General features: G+C 42.0%; 1 protein-coding gene across 1 annotated transcript in view; it reads left to right on the plus strand.

The window, feature by feature from the left end:
• Window positions 1–10590, plus strand: part of NXPH4 (neurexophilin 4) — a 94122-nt gene extending 83532 nt beyond the window's left edge. The window contains exon 2 of the mRNA XM_039348360.1: window positions 9049–10590. Within this exon, the coding sequence (XP_039204294.1) occupies window positions 9049–9816 (768 nt within the window). The 3' untranslated portion in view covers window positions 9817–10590. The remainder of the gene's footprint in view (window positions 1–9048) is intronic.
• Window positions 10591–18500: the final 7910 nt, after the last annotated feature.

The raw sequence follows: 18500 nt of genomic DNA on the forward strand, positions 1-18500 counted from the left end.
TGATGTTGGTGAGAATTAACTGCAGCTAATTTATCCAGCAAAAACCTAATCAAATATTTTTCTTGCCATCAAGTGATCCTTAAACACTACTTTTTCCCCCAGGCCTTGAGTTAGAACAGGTCCTTTAAATTGTTTGTGTGAGGACAATAAGAGTGCTCTTCCAATTAGACTTTCCATATCTTACTTTAGCCCAGTGATGGCGAACCTTTTAGAGACCAAAAACTGCCCCACCCCTGCTCCAGATAGATAGATAGATAGATAGATAGATAGATAGATAGATAGATAGATAGATAGATAGATAGATAAACAGATAGATAGACAGACAGACAGACAGATAGATAACATTTATTGTCATTTTTTTACTGTGGGCACAATGGCACACATTAAAAATGAAATTTAGTTGCTTTCTTTCAAAGTGTACACATACATAACACATATTTAAACATACTATATACAACATATTTATAGACCTACACTCTTACATATAAGTAACATATAAATATTAATCACTGTCCATCTTGAATACATAATGGAATGAGGAAGCTTTAGAGTTCACAAGGTTAATGCTGTATGGAATGAAACTATGGCTGAATCTGGATGTTCTGCTACGGACACCACGAAGCCTCCTCCCAGAAGGTAGCAAGGGAAACAGGTCATGAAGAGGATGTGTAGTGTCCCAGACAATCTTGCGGACCCTTCTCAAGCAACGCTTATGTGCTACGTCCTGGATGGAAGGGAGGGAACTGCCAATAATCTTTTCAGCCATTCTCACCGCTCTCTGCACCGCCTTCCTATCTGAAGCAGTGGTGCAAAGAAGTGCTGCCTATGGAATGGTCAGATAAGAGAGGACATAGCCTACAGCTGCATATTGGATGGAGAAAGAGGGACTTCCCTAGCTTCTTAAACTGTAAAGGAGACGGCAGGAGATTTGCCCTTACAGACTTGAAAGATTCTGTTCATGCAGCTTAGAATAAAGTGGAATTAGCTCATCTGGTTGTGTTGCCTGTCTGATCTACCAGGAAAAGCGGACAGGTTAGGTGCTAAAATCAGAAATGTATTACTGATGTCAAGAATTAGTTTTAAATACCCCCCCCCTTTTTTTTTTTTGTTAGCAGGAAAGAAAGGCCATGGTGGATACTGGCCTGGTCAATGATAGTTAGGAAGTCTCTGAATTTTTGATCAGAATTAAGTTGGTGTTCTCCACCTACCTTTGAGAGAGCAGAAAATTGTGTTGGCATGAAATAGCCTCTCTTGACTCTGTTCCAAATCCCCAGCAAATGATACTGTGGTGATTACGTGTATGCAGTGTGTGATAGCTAAAGACGTTGGTTGATTCCTTTCTCTTTTCAGCACATTATCAGCCAGAGGGAAAAATATCAACAATTAAGTCACAGCATTACAGCAGGAAAAGGATGGGTTTGGCTGCAAAATACTGTCTGTCACCTCTAGTTCTTTCCTGTAGTCCTCCTACTAAATGTATTCTTGTGTAGCCTGAACGGAATAAAATAAAGTTCGGAGTCATGAAGGGAGCTCAACCATAAGCAGTATTTTTATTTAAGATTCCCTTTCATTTCTTTATATAGGCAGCCAAATGATAACTTCGCTACTCTTCCATGTTCATTCCACAATTATGAGCCATGGTGACGCAGTGGTTAGAATGTAGTATTGCAGGCTAATTCTGCCGATTGCCAGTAGTTTGATCCTGACCGGCTCAAAGTTGACTCAGGCCTTCCATTCTTCCAAGATCGGTAAAATGAGGACCCAGATTGTTTGGGGGCAATAGGCTGACTCTGTAAACCGCTTAGAGAAGGCTGTAAAGCACTGTGGAGCGGTATATAAGTTTAAGTGCTATTGCTATTATGCTATTTCAGCCTGATGCTAAACTGGTAAGGACCTTAGAGTTCAACAGTGTACAGTTCTCCTGGCTGAGCAACCTAGGGTGATTACACAATTCTAATAGGCTAAATTTACCAGTTGCCAGTTGTTTCTACTTTACCATAGAAGATTTAAAATAATGGCTTTTGTGCATTGTGCTATAAGGATAGGCATGAGCTTGTAATGTGTGTAGGAATTGCATTACACAGTGGGAGGGAAATTCCCACTTTATGGTACAACACAACCAGCTTTTAAGTGGGCTATTTTTAAAACTCAGGTTTAATGCTAAGCCTTTGTTCATAATTAGCCTGATAAGTGAGCTTTGTGATGCTATAGTAGTGTTCTTCTTTCTGCAAAGTATCACTTTCTTTCCCAGACCTGTCACCTGTTTAAACTGATTAAAACTGGCTAAAGGTTGCCAAACAACTGCTATTGACATGGTGGTTTCCTTATTTATAATCTTTAACCTCATATTAATCTGTAATATGAATGTCAATTTGAATATTGGTCTCCCTAGTCACTATGAAGATTATGAAGGTGCTAAAATGACCACCTTCATAATCTACAACTACCATGCTGACTGTGATGGGAATTGTAGTCTAGAGGGAGGGCATTAGATTGAAGAAAGTTACTGTATAGGATGTTAGCTTTATTCTGCAGTCCTGAATGCTACTATTGGGAACACATTCTTTTTACTTAAGTGGGTCTTATTTAAAAGTAAGCATGCATAGCATTAGTTAGGTCCTGTTTACCAGTGGCTTCATACACACATAATCATACTAACTGCATTCAAAGTAACCTATTTGGGTGTTACTTGAATCCTACTCTTTTCTCCAGAAATGGACAGCCATTTGTACGAAATGGTATAGGGCAGTGGTGGCGAACCTATGGCACGGGTGCCAGAGGCGGCACTTGGAGCCCTCCCTGTGGGCACACGTGCCGTTGCCCCAGCCTTGCCTCCCCCCGCGACCCCCTTCTCTCCAGCAGTCCCCTGAAGGAGAGTCGCCCTCGAGCGTGGTCCACACGGAGCAGTGCAGCTAAGGACATGGTAGCCAGGCAGCGTAGACAAGACTCTGCCCTCACACCCCATCATGCAATTGGTGCTGCAGGGCGTGGGCAGAGGGTGTGGCCACCATAGTGCTACTGGGCTGCCTGGGCGATCTGCGGTGGGCCCTGGAGGCGGTGAGTGGTCCTGTGGGCAGGTGGGGTGGGGGATGGGGGGGAGAGCAGGGGCGGGGTAGGGGGTGGAGCGGGGGCGGGGCAGTTTTTGGGCACTCGGTCTCTAAAAGGTTCGCCATCACTGGTATAGGGTTACCTGCCTGAGCAGGGGGTTGAACTTGATGACCTCCAAGGTCCCTTCCAACATCATCATCATCATCATCATCATCATTATTATTATCCCATAAGCTCTTGTGCATGAAAGTACTGACAAAATATCATATAACCTTTCCCTCTTTGCTGGGTAGCTGTAACCATGGCTAATATTGTTGAAGTCAGCGCCTGTCTGTGAAGAGAGTTCTTGATTGCCACTCATAATTCTGGAAATAAAGTTTCCCTTTTCAACCCCCCCTTTTCTCTCTGTCTCTTTTTCTTGGAAGACTATAGACACAAGATGGGCCAGGATCCAACCTGAGTTAGTCACAAGTAGTTCCCTGAGGATGGGCTCCAGGACAAGTCTGGAAGACTAAACTCGGAACATGTATATTTGCCTTCATTCGTACAATAGGCCAGTTGTTTGGAATTAGATGTTCCATAAGCTTAACTGGCTAGGTGGAGATAGCTTAACACTGTGAATTAATGGATCTGCTTGGAGTTAATTTTACCCTTTGGAGGTAATAGACTAGGGATAATTTCAACACAGCCACCCCTCCCATTCTCCCAGTTAAATGTGTTGTTGTAAGAACATGACTTCGCTGTAGTGTTTCAGACCAAGACTTTGTTCACAGGTAAATTCCTACTGAACAATTGCTCTTGAGAGCTTTCTTTTCCTTCGTTTCACTGAGACACACAGAGGTGAATTTCTTCCTTCACTGACTCAACTCATCTGTTATGCAAAAAAATTTTTGCATTTGCTTTCCTTTTCCTTTCGCTCCACAGCGATGACGATGATGAAGAAGAAATGGAAAACCCATAAGCACAACTATATTTTCTAAGGTTGCTCAGAATGTTTGCTGCTCTCATTCAGAGAATTTGATACAGGTGGTCCTCAGCTTATGACCACAATTGAGCCCAAACTTTCCATTGCTAAGTAAGACATTTGTTAAGTGAGTTTTGCCCCATTTAACATCCTTTCTTGCCACAGTTGTTAAGTAAATCACTGTAGTTGTTAAATTAGTAACACGGTTGTTAAGTGAATCGGGCTTCCCCATTGACTTTGTTTGTCAGAAAGTCACAAAAAGTGATCACATGACCCTAAGACACTGCAACCGTCATAACCATGAGTCAGTTGCCAGGTGTTCAACTTTTGATCATGTAATCGTGGGGTTGCTGCAGTGGTTGTAAATGTGAAAAATGGTCCTGTCATTTTTTTCACTGCTATTGTAACTATGAATGGTCACTAAACAAATGGTGGTAAGTCGAGGACTATCTGTAACGCTCACAATGTTTTAGAACTAAAACAGGCTTAAAATTTAGTGCGTGGAACTTGAGAAAATTTAGTGTGCATGGAACTTTAGTGTGCATGGAACTTTAGTGTGCATGGACTTGGGTGAGGAGGAAGGGACTACATACCCAATTCAGCATACTTCAAGACAAAGTACATAGGCATTTCAATAGCAATAAAACTTAGACTTATATACTGCTTCACAGTGCTTTACAACCCTCTCTAAGTGGTTTCCAGAGTCAGCATATAGCTCCCAACCATCTGGGTCCTCTTTTTACCGACTTGGGAAAGATGGAAGGTTGAGTCAACTTTGAGACGGTCAGGATCGAACTACTGGCGGTCGGCAGAATTAGCCTGCAATACTCCATTCCAACCACTATGCCACCACAGAATAACGACATCATCATGTGTTGCCCTTTTGCTGTTATAAGAGTTTGCTGTGGAGACCACTGGAAAGGAGGGGAAACTCAAATTGTGGGGGGGGGGGGGCAGGAAGTTTCTGCATTTCAAAGAATGTGTGGTTTTTGCTTCTAGCCAAAGAGTGAAAACAAGAAGGGCAAATTATATACGAATTTGAAACTCTAAAGTGGTCCTGCTGTTTCTGGAAGTGGATTAAATGGCGAAAAAAGTAATGTTCAGAATGATGATCTCTTCTTCGGTTGGCAGCTCCAGACCAAGATATTTTAGTTTGGCATTTTAAGCACATTAGGCTGCAATGTAAGTTAAAATAAAATCTCCCAAGGGTCATGGGTTAATTCAGAGCTGCCGTCCCCACCCAAGGTTAGATTACCCCAGTTAAAGTGGGAACATCCACTGTATCTCTTCCAAATGGTTTGCTAATTACAAGGAGACAGTAGCAAATCATTATGGAATAGTATGCCTTTTGTCCCACACCTGAACGATTCATTCATTGCTTTTCTGTCTGGCAGAGCAATGGGATTTTAATTTTATCTTGCATCAAGTAGGAAAAAAAATTTGATGGTTGAATAAGCTACTTGGATGGAAGTGACAGAAATACTGTCCTATCCTTCTCCTTCAACTCCAGAATTGGGAGTAACAATGATATACATGTATGTACATATATACACACAAGGGCAAAGACTGGACTTTTAACTCAGCTGAATCCAGTTGTTTGATTTGCAGAGAATATATGATGTGTTACTTGTGTGCATCACTACAGTTAGTGTGGAAGTGGGGACTAAGGAGGAGTAGATCTAGGTTTCAAGGTCCATAGATGTTTCTGTATTAAGAATATTGGATTATTTCTCTTAGGGGAAGAAAAGGGAAGGAAAACATTAAGCACTTTGTCAAGTTGTTTGGCACACTCTGGAAGTGAACTCAACCTCATTAGTGTCTCACTCATTAATGTGTGCATTGGAATGCCTACAAATTTTGTGTATTTCCAAATTTTTATGAGACTCTCTGATCAAGATGCCCGGCCAAATGATATCCAGGAGGCGACACACATCATTTAAATGATAATTTTCATACAACTTATTTTTAAAAGTTCTAAAAAGACTGCAGGGAGTGGACTTACGTTTGAATGCTCAGAAAATTAATATTGACTAGAACTGACCAGATATATCTGTACCTAAATAAAACATGCTGAGAATCCCTATTGCAAAACGTCCATCATTTGCTTTTAAGGAATAGTTTTTAAAAGTGGGTTGGATAGCAGGGGAAATTATTCTAAAATAATTTTTATGCCAAGCAGATATATAAAATTGGTGGATAGGTATATTTGTACTATGCTGTTAGACAAGTAATTCTGATCTTTGGGATGAATCACACTTGATGGTAAACAAAATGGCGGATTCAGATGTGCACTCATCTCCTAGTTCAGAAGTGACCAGTATTGCCATTATGGGCTGATTTAACCAGGTTTACACCAGAGTTGGCCTTGGCCCTTCCATTTTCCTCCTGTTTAGGCCTTAAGCCGGCAAACTTCCCTGCAGATTCAGTCATCACTTTTCATTGCTCTTGTCTCTCTCTTAATGAGTATCCCAGCATGTACTCCCTCTACTTGTGAACAGCGCTGTCTCTTATTACTCCTCTCCACCTGCTTAATCAGGATGACTACATGGCCTTTGTTCATACAGAAGGGTTGTAGGACTGAGATTTATGGTTCCTTGAGGCTTCCTTCCTCAGGGAGGACTTGGTGGTGGCCCAGCAAACATAGACTGATTTTGTTCCATCACATAAAGGAAACCAAGGGACGGGGGGGGGGTGGGCATTTGTCCAAGGTTTTGCATAACTTTGCTGGGGAGCTGTCCCTCATCATTCTGCCCTGTTGTCTCTCTCCTCACCCTCTGTCAGGAAAAGACGGGTGACAGCCGGCATGTTTTTCCTCCCCTGGGTGAAGTATTAGGAACCAACGGTCTCCTTAATCTCCCAGAGGAGGCAGGGCAAGAACTGATAGCAGGAAGATGGGAGTGCATTCAAATTGGCTCAGGTTATCATTTCGGGACATTACTCCCTCCCAGCCATTAAGCATTGAGGACAATGACATAGAACAGTGATTCTCAACCTTTCTAATGCTGTGACCCCATAATACAGTTCCCCATGTTGTGGTGACCCCCAAGTGGATGTGGCCACCAGTAAGAGGGAGTAGGACAGCTAGGGAAAAGGGAAAAAAATGGCGGACAGCATGGTTTGGTGACCCCCGTGAAATGGTCATTCGACCCCAAATGGGGTCCCGACCCACAGGTTGAGAACCACTGACATAGAATGACAAGTATTAGGTGTCCCACTCTCTACAAACTTTGCCAGATCAAGGCTGAGCTGAACTGAGCATTCGATACATAGTTTTGGCTGTGGTCTCAGGAAAGTTCTTGGAAATAGACATCTGTGCCTCCAGGCTTGAACCACATTCTATTTCTCGTAGGTTTCGATCATGAGTGCTTTGAGAGGTACAGTTTGTCTCAGGGAGTCTCTCCCTGTACCATCATTCAGGACATGCTGTATCTCCCTCACTGCTGTTTTCAGTTTTCCCTTCAGCTGGAGGCAAGTTCCGGTAAAAAAATACAAAGCAGTATTGCAGTCTCAGCTTTACCTACCCTTACCTGTGAGCCCGTGGTTCCGACTTGTGTTTTTGAAAGTATAAATTCCCCTTCATGAATCATCCCACCAGACTTTCCACTTGGAAGGATTCACCTGTCCATGTGTGGCCAGCAAAAGCTGCTGCTGTTGTGGTGGCAGCATGCCTGCAAATCAAATAATTCTGCTGTTGGGCAAAGGAATACCATTCATCCATCATGGGATGTCAGCCAGCTGTTGTGTTGGCAAAAAAAAAAAAAAAAGAGGGGGAAAAGAGGTGACAGATTCTATGAAACAAACTGGGTTGGAATGCAAATGAAAGAGGCAAGAGGAGTTGGAAAAACAGAAGATGTCTCTGAAATTGCAGAAAGCCAGCGTACTATAAGGATTGATTGCAGCAGATCTAAGCTGCTAGGCTTAGCCTGCCTGCTGGTTCATTTAGCTTAGACTCCAGAATTGTGACAGAATTGGGTGCTTCTGAGAAATGATTATGAGAAACAGAAGCTGTTTACCATTAGTTGCTTTTCCCAGTGTCCTACACATTGGTATCCATCTAGGCTGATGGCCACTCACATATGATGGTATTCTGTTATTCTTTTCAGTTTAACTGCTGTACTGTGGTGGGTATTATGAAAGATACTCAACAGCCTTAAGCATATTTGTATTTTATTTAATGGAGTTCAAATTAAACATGGCTTCTCGTGGACCTTATTTATCACTTTGGCAGCACTTCTCTGATGTTTTGGCAGCACTTCTCTGATGGTCCAAAAGCACGTAGTGTGGATAAATATATGCACCCTTTTTTTGTTGTGAAGTTTGATCCAGTTTTTGGAGTTTGTGGAGTTTTGGAATCTTTGCTGCCAAGCTTCAGAGTCAGTATCCTCTGACAGTATATTCTTTTTTCTAATCCCCCCCCCCTTCCAGATCTATGGACTGGTTGAAAAGTGTCAAAGTTGGACCACAACATACCTGGGGAGCATTAGTTTGGGAAGATTAGTCTGGAGTGATTGAGAGCAATGCAACCTCCCATTGAGATACTAATATAATATGGCACAAACTTTAAATCAGACTTCCCAAATTTGATGTCTTTCAAGTGTTTAGACTGAAGCTCCTATAATTCTCATTCCACATATTTGTCAGCCACAAGGTTATGGATTATGGGAGATTTTATTCTATGAATTTTGAAAGCGCCATGATGGAGGCAGCTCTTCCATAGATTTCTGTATGACTTGCACTCAGCATGATTCAGATAGGGTGTATCATATGGATAACTGAAGAATCACATAGTACGTATGATCTAATGCAGGGGTTCCCAACCAGGGGTGCTTGCACCCCCTGGGGATGTGAGGCGATATTCCAGGGGGTGCAAAAACTTGGGTTTTCAAAATTATAGTGTATATGCATAATTCATTGCCCTTATTTTAAACTTTTGCAAGGGGTGCGAGAATATATCAGAAGTGTTCTAGGGGTGCGGGGAATAGAAAAGGTTGGGAGCCGCTGATTTAATATAACCTCCTTTGTTTACTCTTTGATAGGTTGTATGTGCCGAGGGCCATGTAACCAAGACCCTGAACTATCTTGAAATGAGTCCTTCGAGTGTCTTGAAGACTGGACCATATGGTAGCTCTTTCAAACCCCACCCACTCAGCCCTGGCCGGATATTTTCCAATGAGCCATCCAAAGCCAAGCTGGACCCTTTTGGTGGTGCACTAAGTCCATGGGACTGGACCAAGAATCAGACAGCCATGGAGCACTTCAATCAGCGAGCCAAAAGGAAGCCCTCAATGAAGGCAGGTCGTACCAAGAAAATCTTTGGATGGGGGGACTTTTATTTCAACATCAAGACCTTGAAGTTTAGCCTCCTTGTGACAGGCAAGATTGTGGATCACATTAATGGTACCTTCAGTGTCTATTTCCGACACAACTCCTCCAGCCTGGGCAATGTTTCAGTAAGCATTGTGCCACCCACCAAAGTTGTAGAATTTGATGTCTTGGTTCCTCCTATCCCCACCCAACATCTCCATCCCCAGCAGTCCACTTTAGCTGAGCCGAAGGAATCTAAGACCTTCAATTGTCATGTGGAGTATGAGAAGACCAACCGGGCACGCAAGAATAAGCCCTGCCTGTACGATCCATCCAAGATCTGTTTCACTGAGCATACACAGAGCCATGCAGCCTGGCTCTGTGCTAAACCGTTCAAGGTCATCTGCATCTTCATCTCATTCTTCAGCATTGATTACAAGCTGGTTCAGAAAGTCTGTCCAGACTATAACTTCCAGAACGAGAATCCTTACTTTGGCTGATGAGTGGACTGGGCCTTGGAGGGATGGGGATGTGGGGATGAAATAAGTTGTGATTTTTATCCAGCAGAGAGTGAGAACTTTGGATGACTGGGAAAGAAAAATATGAACTCCCAACCATGCTTGATAGGACAAGAACAGCTGGTTTGGTTTAGGAACTGGATGTTGTTCCATCAGACACTCCACTTCCAGTAGCCAGTGAATTTTCCCAGGACGTTAGGAAGATGAAGAGTGGCCAGAGGGACAATATTGTTTTCACAACTCATTCTTCCCCTTTCTGATGCCATTTGTGAGCATCTCGTGGGGATTCCCTGCAAGATAAAGAAATAGCTTGCCGTGGCTGTATCTCTTTTGTGCATACATAATCCCTGCTGCTTTGGTGGGGTTCTTACACTGACTACATGTTCACATCCCTAAGGATCATACCTCCCAGATGGAATGTGAAGGTTCAAGTAGCAGTGACAGATATCTCTCTTCCTCAGGCTATATCATACATCATCCAGCTGGAATTCTCGTAGGCCTAACTGAGGGTGGGGGAATAGAATATTAACCAAGTGCACTAATTCAAGTCTCATCGGATAACTTAGAAGAGCAAATGTCAGCAGGGTTGAGGGACACTTGTCTAAGGTGGGAAATTCAGCTGCCTGAACTTTCCTGTTCCAATAAGGAGAGATGAAAGGGGGAGGTAGCATCGTATAAAATCTAGGAATATGTGGCAAGTGGAATTAAAGTAAAGAGGGTACTTGGGATGTGAGTGAGATCATGGCATATGGCACATGCCTGAGCAAAGCAGGAGAAATGGGAAGTTGTAAGATAGTATGTTGACAGGACAGTATTGATTGTGTGTGTGTGTGTGTGTGTGTGTGTGTGTGTGTGAGAGAGAGAGAGAGAGAGAGAGAGAGAGAGAGAGAGAGAGAGAGAGTAGAATCATGACATCCAAGCCATGTGTAAGACAGTGATTGAAATTAATCAAAAATATGTATGTGTGTGCAAAATCTAAAGCGTGTATGTATAGAAACTTGTATCCCATTAGGCACCTACTTGTCACCTTAGTGACATGTACCCACAAGATCATTTAGTATATGTAGGGAGAAACATACACTGTATATATGTTAAGTGTGCATGTGCATGTGAGATGAATTAGATCTGCAGATTTGCAGTGATTGATTTCAGCAGATCACTTAACTAGATCTTTCATCACAGATTCAAAGTTGATTGGCAGGCCCAAGATTGAAAGGCACCCCATGAGGTAATCGAGACAAGTGTAGCAAGTCTTTTCTTGCACTGGATTGGTTTTCTCTCCAGTTTTCCTCCTAAATCAACTGACTTTGGATTTAATTTAACAGAATAACAAGAATTGGAAAAAACCTTGGAGGTCTTCTAGTCCAACCCACTGCTCAGGCAGAAAACCCTATAACATTTCAGCCAAATGGCTGTCCAATCTCGTCTTAAAAACTTGCAGTGTTGGAGCACCCACAACGTCCGGAGGCAAGTCGTTCCATTGTGGTACAATTGGGTTTTCCTTATGACAGGCAGAGTCCAGTCCAGATAGGATTGGGAGTGCTTACCTTTAAGTGACAGTGTCTTTTAAATGTAAATTCTCCACTACATATGAGATTAGAGCTTGTTCAGATTCAAAGGCATTTTGGCTCTGGTGTGCTGCTATAGTTAGAGATGCTCTGTGTTGGGGAGGCAATAAAGAGGCTTTTCAGAGCAACAAATAGTTATATTTGCTTATTAAATTGCAACTATCCTCTTGTTTAATAGCGATCCAGGACATCCCTTCAGCAATTTTCAATAGGTACAAAGAATATTTTTTTGCAATTGGAGCAATGTTTCAGTCAGCAATTCCCAAGATGAAGGTTGGGTACTGAATACATCATTGGTACCAATGTTCTTGATTCCAGTTTTCACTTGATCTTAAGGGATGGAAAAGCTATTTTCATACAACATACTCAACAGGATTGGGTGGTTATGTTATATAAAGCAGTTCATTGGATTAAGCCAGAATATGATCTATTTTGTTTAGACATACCATATTCTGTAAACGTGCAGATTAACCTTCATTAATTTAGGTTTAGTTTATAATGTAAGCCTTACCAGAAAAAGATTGCTCTCTCCAACTCTGACAAAAAAGACCAACCCCCCCCCCACAAAACCCCCATTAGTCCCCTTTTATTTCTTCCCTTACTCAACACACGATCGGAAGAGTTATTCTAAAAGCAACTTATTATGTTTCTGCTCTGCCACTTTGTGGCATAGAATGGTTTGGAGGCTTTAAAAGAATATAGGAGATACTTTGTTTGGATTGCCTGTTAATTTGGGCAGCAGGATGACTAGGTTATATTCTGGCTCTTTGATGTTGAATTTTCATTATATTTCTTACTGCTTGTCAGCTGCTCTTCTTGCAAAGATTACAAAAATCAATTCTGGAGGTGTGTAAATCAATAGAGGAAGGATAAGTTTGTGTTTTGAGAACATTATCTTCTGCTATACTAAAAAAAAAATACCACTATTTTTTTTAAAGAACAAATATGGAATATCACATGTTTTCTGAATTGCTTTACTTTGGGGAAAGTAGGTAAGAAATCACATGCTTGAAATACTTCCGTTCCTACATCAAACATTTCTTGCCTTTATAAATCTAGCACATCAAAGAGAAGAGACATACTCAAGCCTTTTACTTACATCTAATCTGAACGCAGAACTTGGATTGATTCATTTAATTTTGCTGAAGTAGAATAATATCCAAACATTTAATTATTTCCCCAGATTCCAAAATAAGCGCAGTCCCAGGACTACATGATATCCCTACAGTTCAGCTACAGGGGATAAAACACTAGAAATTGTTTGCTGTTCAAATGTCCAGATCAAATCTAGGAACCCAATCTGACTTCTTGGAGAATGACTTGAGTTTTAACTTGCACCTTTAGTGAAGACAGTTTTGGCCTAGAAAAATTTACTTTTCCTTCACCTAAATATATTTACTTCCACAAGTGAAGAATATGTGATAACAATACTGGTTAGGCAAGTTCTATCATGTCATGTTCAGAAATGAGGGATTGCAAACTCATATTAATGGCAGGTATCTAATCTGAAGATACTATGACTTCCCATTTAGGGCTGATATCTCGGGAAGCTCTGTGGGAAATGTTTACACATAAAGAAAAAATGCAAAGAAAATGCACAATATAAGAAATCATGAATCAAATGTTTATCCCAGCTTCTGCCTGACCAATGGTGAATCATCACACCCACATTGGTTTTAGTCTACAAACTAGACTTCTACTAACTACATCAAAGTTAAAACAAAATTGCAGACAGCCAAAATTCTGTGAGAGCTTGTCTCTCGGCTATTATATTTGGTGCGTCATACACACACCCACGAAAGGCAGCTACCTTTATCTAAGAATCATGCAGGTGGTTGTGTCCATCACTGACTGTGCAATAGCTTTTGACATTGAACAAGTGAGATTAGGCAATTTTATGGATGAATCTGCCTAATTCCACCTAGATTTTCTAGTCATTTTATATAAAGGACACAATTTCCTTTTACTGCATTTGAATTCCAAATGAAAGCATAGTTCATTCACTGAATGTATTCCACAAATGCACACGTATTGTTTAGATTTCAGACTTTATGGGAGCCATCACAAATCATTCAAAATAGTCCTGTTACTTTTATTTCTCAAAGTTGTATGCCGCCCATCTCGCCAAAGGCGACTTTAGGCGGCTTACAGACATGGAATAAAATGTACTATAAAACAGAGGTCCTCAACATTTTGGGCACCAGGGACCGGTTCCATGGAGAGAGGTTTTTCTGTGGACTGGAGGGAGTCTGGTTTTGTGTGCTGCCTGCATCTCACGGATGGGGCTTTGCTTGTTTGTGTGGACCGGTTACTGGCATGCTGCAGCCTGGTACTGGTCCACGGACCAGAAGTTGGGGACTTCTGTTATAAAACATTAAAACAATAAATCATAAATTTAAAATTAAGTGAAAATAACCCTGTTATGTTAGGCAATCCATGACATTGAGTACTAAGAAACTATGATGGCTCTCCAATGCAGATTGGAGCTAAACCAGTGTTTCTCAACCTTGACAATTTTAAGGCATGTGGACTTCAACTCCCAGAATTCCACAGCCAGCATTGCTAACACTGAGCTAAGCAGTCACCAGGGGGAGCAGGCAAGATTGGTATCGGTTCTAAAGGGCCCTGATAAGGCTCTTGAGTCCAAAATATTCTCAGTTACGCTGAATGCTGGTGGCAGACCAAGGATATGGGCTCATCCTAGCAGTGATCCATTCAAAAAAAGACAAGAATTGAATCTAGGACTGCACAAATGCCACATACACATCTCTCCTGTTGGGCTATGGCACAAACAGTGACTCCTAACACGGTTTTCACCTTGAAAGAACCATAAGTCCTTAGTTGGCAAGGTAGCCAAACTTGGAAAGAGGCCAACAGTTACTAATACAGCTTACATCACTGGCCTACCAATAAATCAAATATACTTGCAAACACTTTGTTCCTTTTTTAAATCCCGCTTTCAGGAAGGAAACAAGGCTGAGAAAAGAGCTCTACTGACAATTGGGCAAATCGGAACTGCGGCAGTGCAATATTATCTGTGCACTGGGACAGATACAGAAACAACCCTTTCCTTGGTTGGCCTGTTCCATTCTTGCCTTATTTCTACATCTGGTCTCTTGTCTGCTGCTGCTGATGGCATAAGAAGCATCATTACATAAGCTTTTGCTCTTGAGCTCCGGTTACATTGCCTTTAACATCCATTTCATGCATCAGATCATACTGAGCATCGTATGGTGCACTGTGAGTCTAAATCCTCTTAAGTGATTATTCCAATTGCATCTGTCTAGTTGCTACAACACTCGTTTGTGAGACTATTGTGTGTGTTGATGGGTATACACGGGCAAGGATGCATGTATGCATCTACTTGTGTATGAGCAAGTTTAGTTAGGGCTAATTATTGGATAAGGTACACCAGGAAATGTTCAGGATGCATACATGCCTCAGACAAACTATCGGGTTGTGACAGACTTGGCACCCTCTTGGGGAAGTTGCAAGAGGCATGTATATGAATAAAGAATATGGGTCCTTTTGCTGGAAGGACAAGTCAAGAATTGGATATAGAAATGAGCCACAACCACTTCTGCCTGGAATTAGCAGGAATTCTGTGCCTATAAATGAGGTCAGATTATGAGGAAGCAAGAGTGAACTGTCATTGACTCTTATGGATACTCTTCCCATTCCATCTTTTGGGACTGTCAATCATTTTCCGCTGTCATTATATCTATAGAGTGTCTGCAGTCTGCAAAGGAGCTGGAAGCTGCTGAACTGGGAAAGCTGGCAGGGGCTGAGTCTGGACTTTATCAAGGATGGTCGCACCCTCTGCAAAGTATCTCCCATTCCCTTGCCTTGATTGTGCCCTTTGCCTGGATGGGGACTTCCTCATATTTTTATATATTTAAGTTAAATAAAAGAGAATAAATGGAAGCCACGGTGTACTGTTTTTATGGGCATACAATAGAGAAGCAAGCATACAGCTAAGCTGGAGATGGGAAGCTACCCTCACATCAATTGAGACATGAGTCCATCAAGGTCAAGATGAGTTGACCTTGAGTTGAGACAATGAATCCATCAAGGATCCAGGACCTTCTGTGGACAAAGGCATATGCTTTGTCCCTGAATTCTTTGCCCATTAGTAAAGCGTACATTTCAGGAATTAACCTACTGTACTGTACTGCCTCAGGCAGGAATGAGTTGGCTTTACTCTCAAGTGCTTTTTACTAGGACTTTTGTGATTTACCTGAAGCACTTTAACATTTTGTGGGCATAAAGCAGGGGTGTCAAACTCAATTTCACTGAGGGCCGCATCAGCATTGCGGTTGCCCTGGGGGGGCGGGGGTGTGTGGCCAGCGTGGGTGCAGCCTACTGAGTGGGCGTGGATGGAGTGGGTGTGGCTTACTGGGTGGGCATGGCCAGTTCTACATCATTCGCGTCAAGGATGCCTATGGGGGCCTGGGTAGGAGTGGGACAGATCTGAGGGTCTCTGGCAGAAGGGGGTGGGACCAGGGCAAGCGCCAAGATGGCCACCACAAAATTGTACATTGGCTCCCAGCTGGCCTGGGCCAGGGCCAAGGCAGCGGGGGCTGTTCCCTCACTGTTTCCAGGATGGCTTTTGGGCCACATGAAACCACTTCGCGGGCCGCATCCGGCCCCCGGGTCTTGTGTTTGATATGTCTGGCATAAAGCAAGGGGAAAAATTTAAGATCTTTTAGTAGTTCAGATGTATGCAGTTAACTGATCAGAAGTGTTTACATTCCCTTGTTATTAATGGGCTTCCTGCCTTAGTCTTTTTACTTGAAATCTTTAATTACTCATTTTTATTATTATTATGTATAATAAATGTTAAGTTTTTACGGCATTACAGTAAGGCATTCAGATCAAATTAGAAAAGAAAAAAAAATGCAACTTTTTTTTAAAAAAAGCCTACAAATTAATTAACTATCCGGCTGATTAACTGGGATTACAAAGTGACGTTGAACAAGAACAAGAGACTGTGGTTCCCAAACCTTCACATAAGCTTTAGCTTCTTTGCCATTCATAAAATTTATCAAAAATTTCCCAAATTTCTTTAAATAGGTCCATATTTCCATTTGTATTTCAACAATTAATTTCATATGTTAATTTTTTTTTTCAAGAAGAGATACGAACAAAATTTTATGATGCCAGATTGCTATTGCAACTCTTCGAACTCCCCGCCCCCAAGAATCTAGCTGTAGATAACAAGTATCTAATAGGTTTTGTGTTCCAGTAGTGACATTAAATCTTTTTTTATTGTTATTGGGGAGACCCTTTCATAGATCACAAGGTAGTGAGTTACCATCTTCAGGATATGAATGGAGACTTGATTTCAAACACTAATGGTGGCGCGGTGGTTAAAATGCAGTACAGTATTGCAGGCACACTCTGTCCACAGCCAGGAGTTTGATCTCGACGGGATTCAAGGTGGACTCAGACTTCCATCTTTCTGAGGTTGGTAAAATGAGCACCAAGCTTGGGGGGGGGGGGCAATAGGCGCATAATGCTTCTACATTGCAAACTGCCCAGAGAGTTCTGTAAAGTACTATGGGCAGTATATAAGTTTTGTTGCTATTGGTATTGCTATTTTAACTACTGTCAAATATTCTTCATGGCTTAAGCATATCAGAGACTTTGGGTCTTTTGCTCTCACTTCACACTATCTTGCTAGATTGTGTAGGAAAAATTGGAAATGCTATACAGATAGTCGTCCTCGAGTTACAACAGTTCATTTAGTGACTTAAAAATTACAACAGCACTGAAAAGACTGGCTTATGACTGTTTTTCACACTTCTGAATGTTGCAGCATCCCCATGGTCACGTGATCAAAATTCAGATGCTTGACAAATGACTCATATTTATGACAGTTGCAGTGTCCCGGTGGTATGTGTGTCACGTGATCACCTTCTGACAAGCAAAGTTAATGGGGAAGCCAGATTAATTTAACAACCATGTGACTAACTTAACAACTGTAGTGGTTCACTCAACAACTGTAGCAAGAAAGGTTGTAAAATGGGGCAACATTCCTGAAGGGAAAGTTTCATATAACTGAAACGGATCTGAAAGTATTAAAGGTATATTGAGCCATTCCCATGTTCTAAGAAATTCAAACGGCTTCTGCCATTATCATTTCTTTTTCGGATTCAGAAGAGCTCCCCCCCCCATTTCTGTCTCAAATAACCTGATGCTTCCTTCTCCCCCAGCTTCCTGAGGTAAGCAGTGGTGACTGTTCTGTCAATGGCAGAAGGTAGAGAATGACAACATGTTCTACTCACACACCTGTACCTGAAATGACACACTTGAAAGGAGGTGAAAGCACAGAGAACCAATCTGTTTCCCTGAACCAGGACTTTATGAAAACCCTCAGGTGCTGGCTTCAAGGCATGGCACAAAGGGCTCTTTCCACCCTGCTTTTCAAGGAAAGAAGGCAGGACTTTCAGCTGGGAGATATGGGCAAAAGCTTCTAAGCAGCTCTCTTCAAAAGGCTGTCATCACCTGGCTGCCAAAAACAGGGCAAAGGCCTCATGGCCTTCAAGATGAAAGCAGAGAGCTCCAGATTGGGACCTGCAAAGCTTTGAACAGATTGCTGCTGTGCCAGTGAGCTTGTAGAGCCAAGGTTCACAGCTTGTGCGAAAAATCATTCCAAATCTCGGAGGTAACAGGACAGTAGAGCCAATTTGGTGGTTAAGGGGCTAGAGATTGGGAGTTCTAGTCCCACTTTAGGCGTGAAGCTAGCTAGGTGACCTTGAACCAGTGTTTAAGGGCAGTGTTCCAATATTTAAGGGGTTACCACAAAGTTGTGTTATACTGCTCCTTGCCCTACATTAATAGACCTGCAGAGAGACTTCTTGTGCCATATCCGTTATCGGACGTTGGCGATCATGTTGGCGATCCTGTTTTTTATGCAGAGAGACATAGGTTTCCTATTCAACCACACAGCAATTGATAACACTACTTCAGTATACAACTTGGTATTTTGGGTGTTCTGGGAGAGACAAGAGGTGGAATTGACAAGAGGAGATTTCTCAAATATATTTGTGGAGAAGGAATAAGTCCCACCCACCCAACCCAACCCCAATTTAAATT

The sequence above is a fragment of the Crotalus tigris genome, unplaced genomic scaffold (genome assembly GCF_016545835.1).
Source record: "Crotalus tigris isolate CLP2741 ecotype Arizona unplaced genomic scaffold, ASM1654583v1 scf7180000018146.467361, whole genome shotgun sequence".
In the NCBI taxonomy this organism is placed as follows: domain Eukaryota; kingdom Metazoa; phylum Chordata; class Lepidosauria; order Squamata; family Viperidae; genus Crotalus; species Crotalus tigris.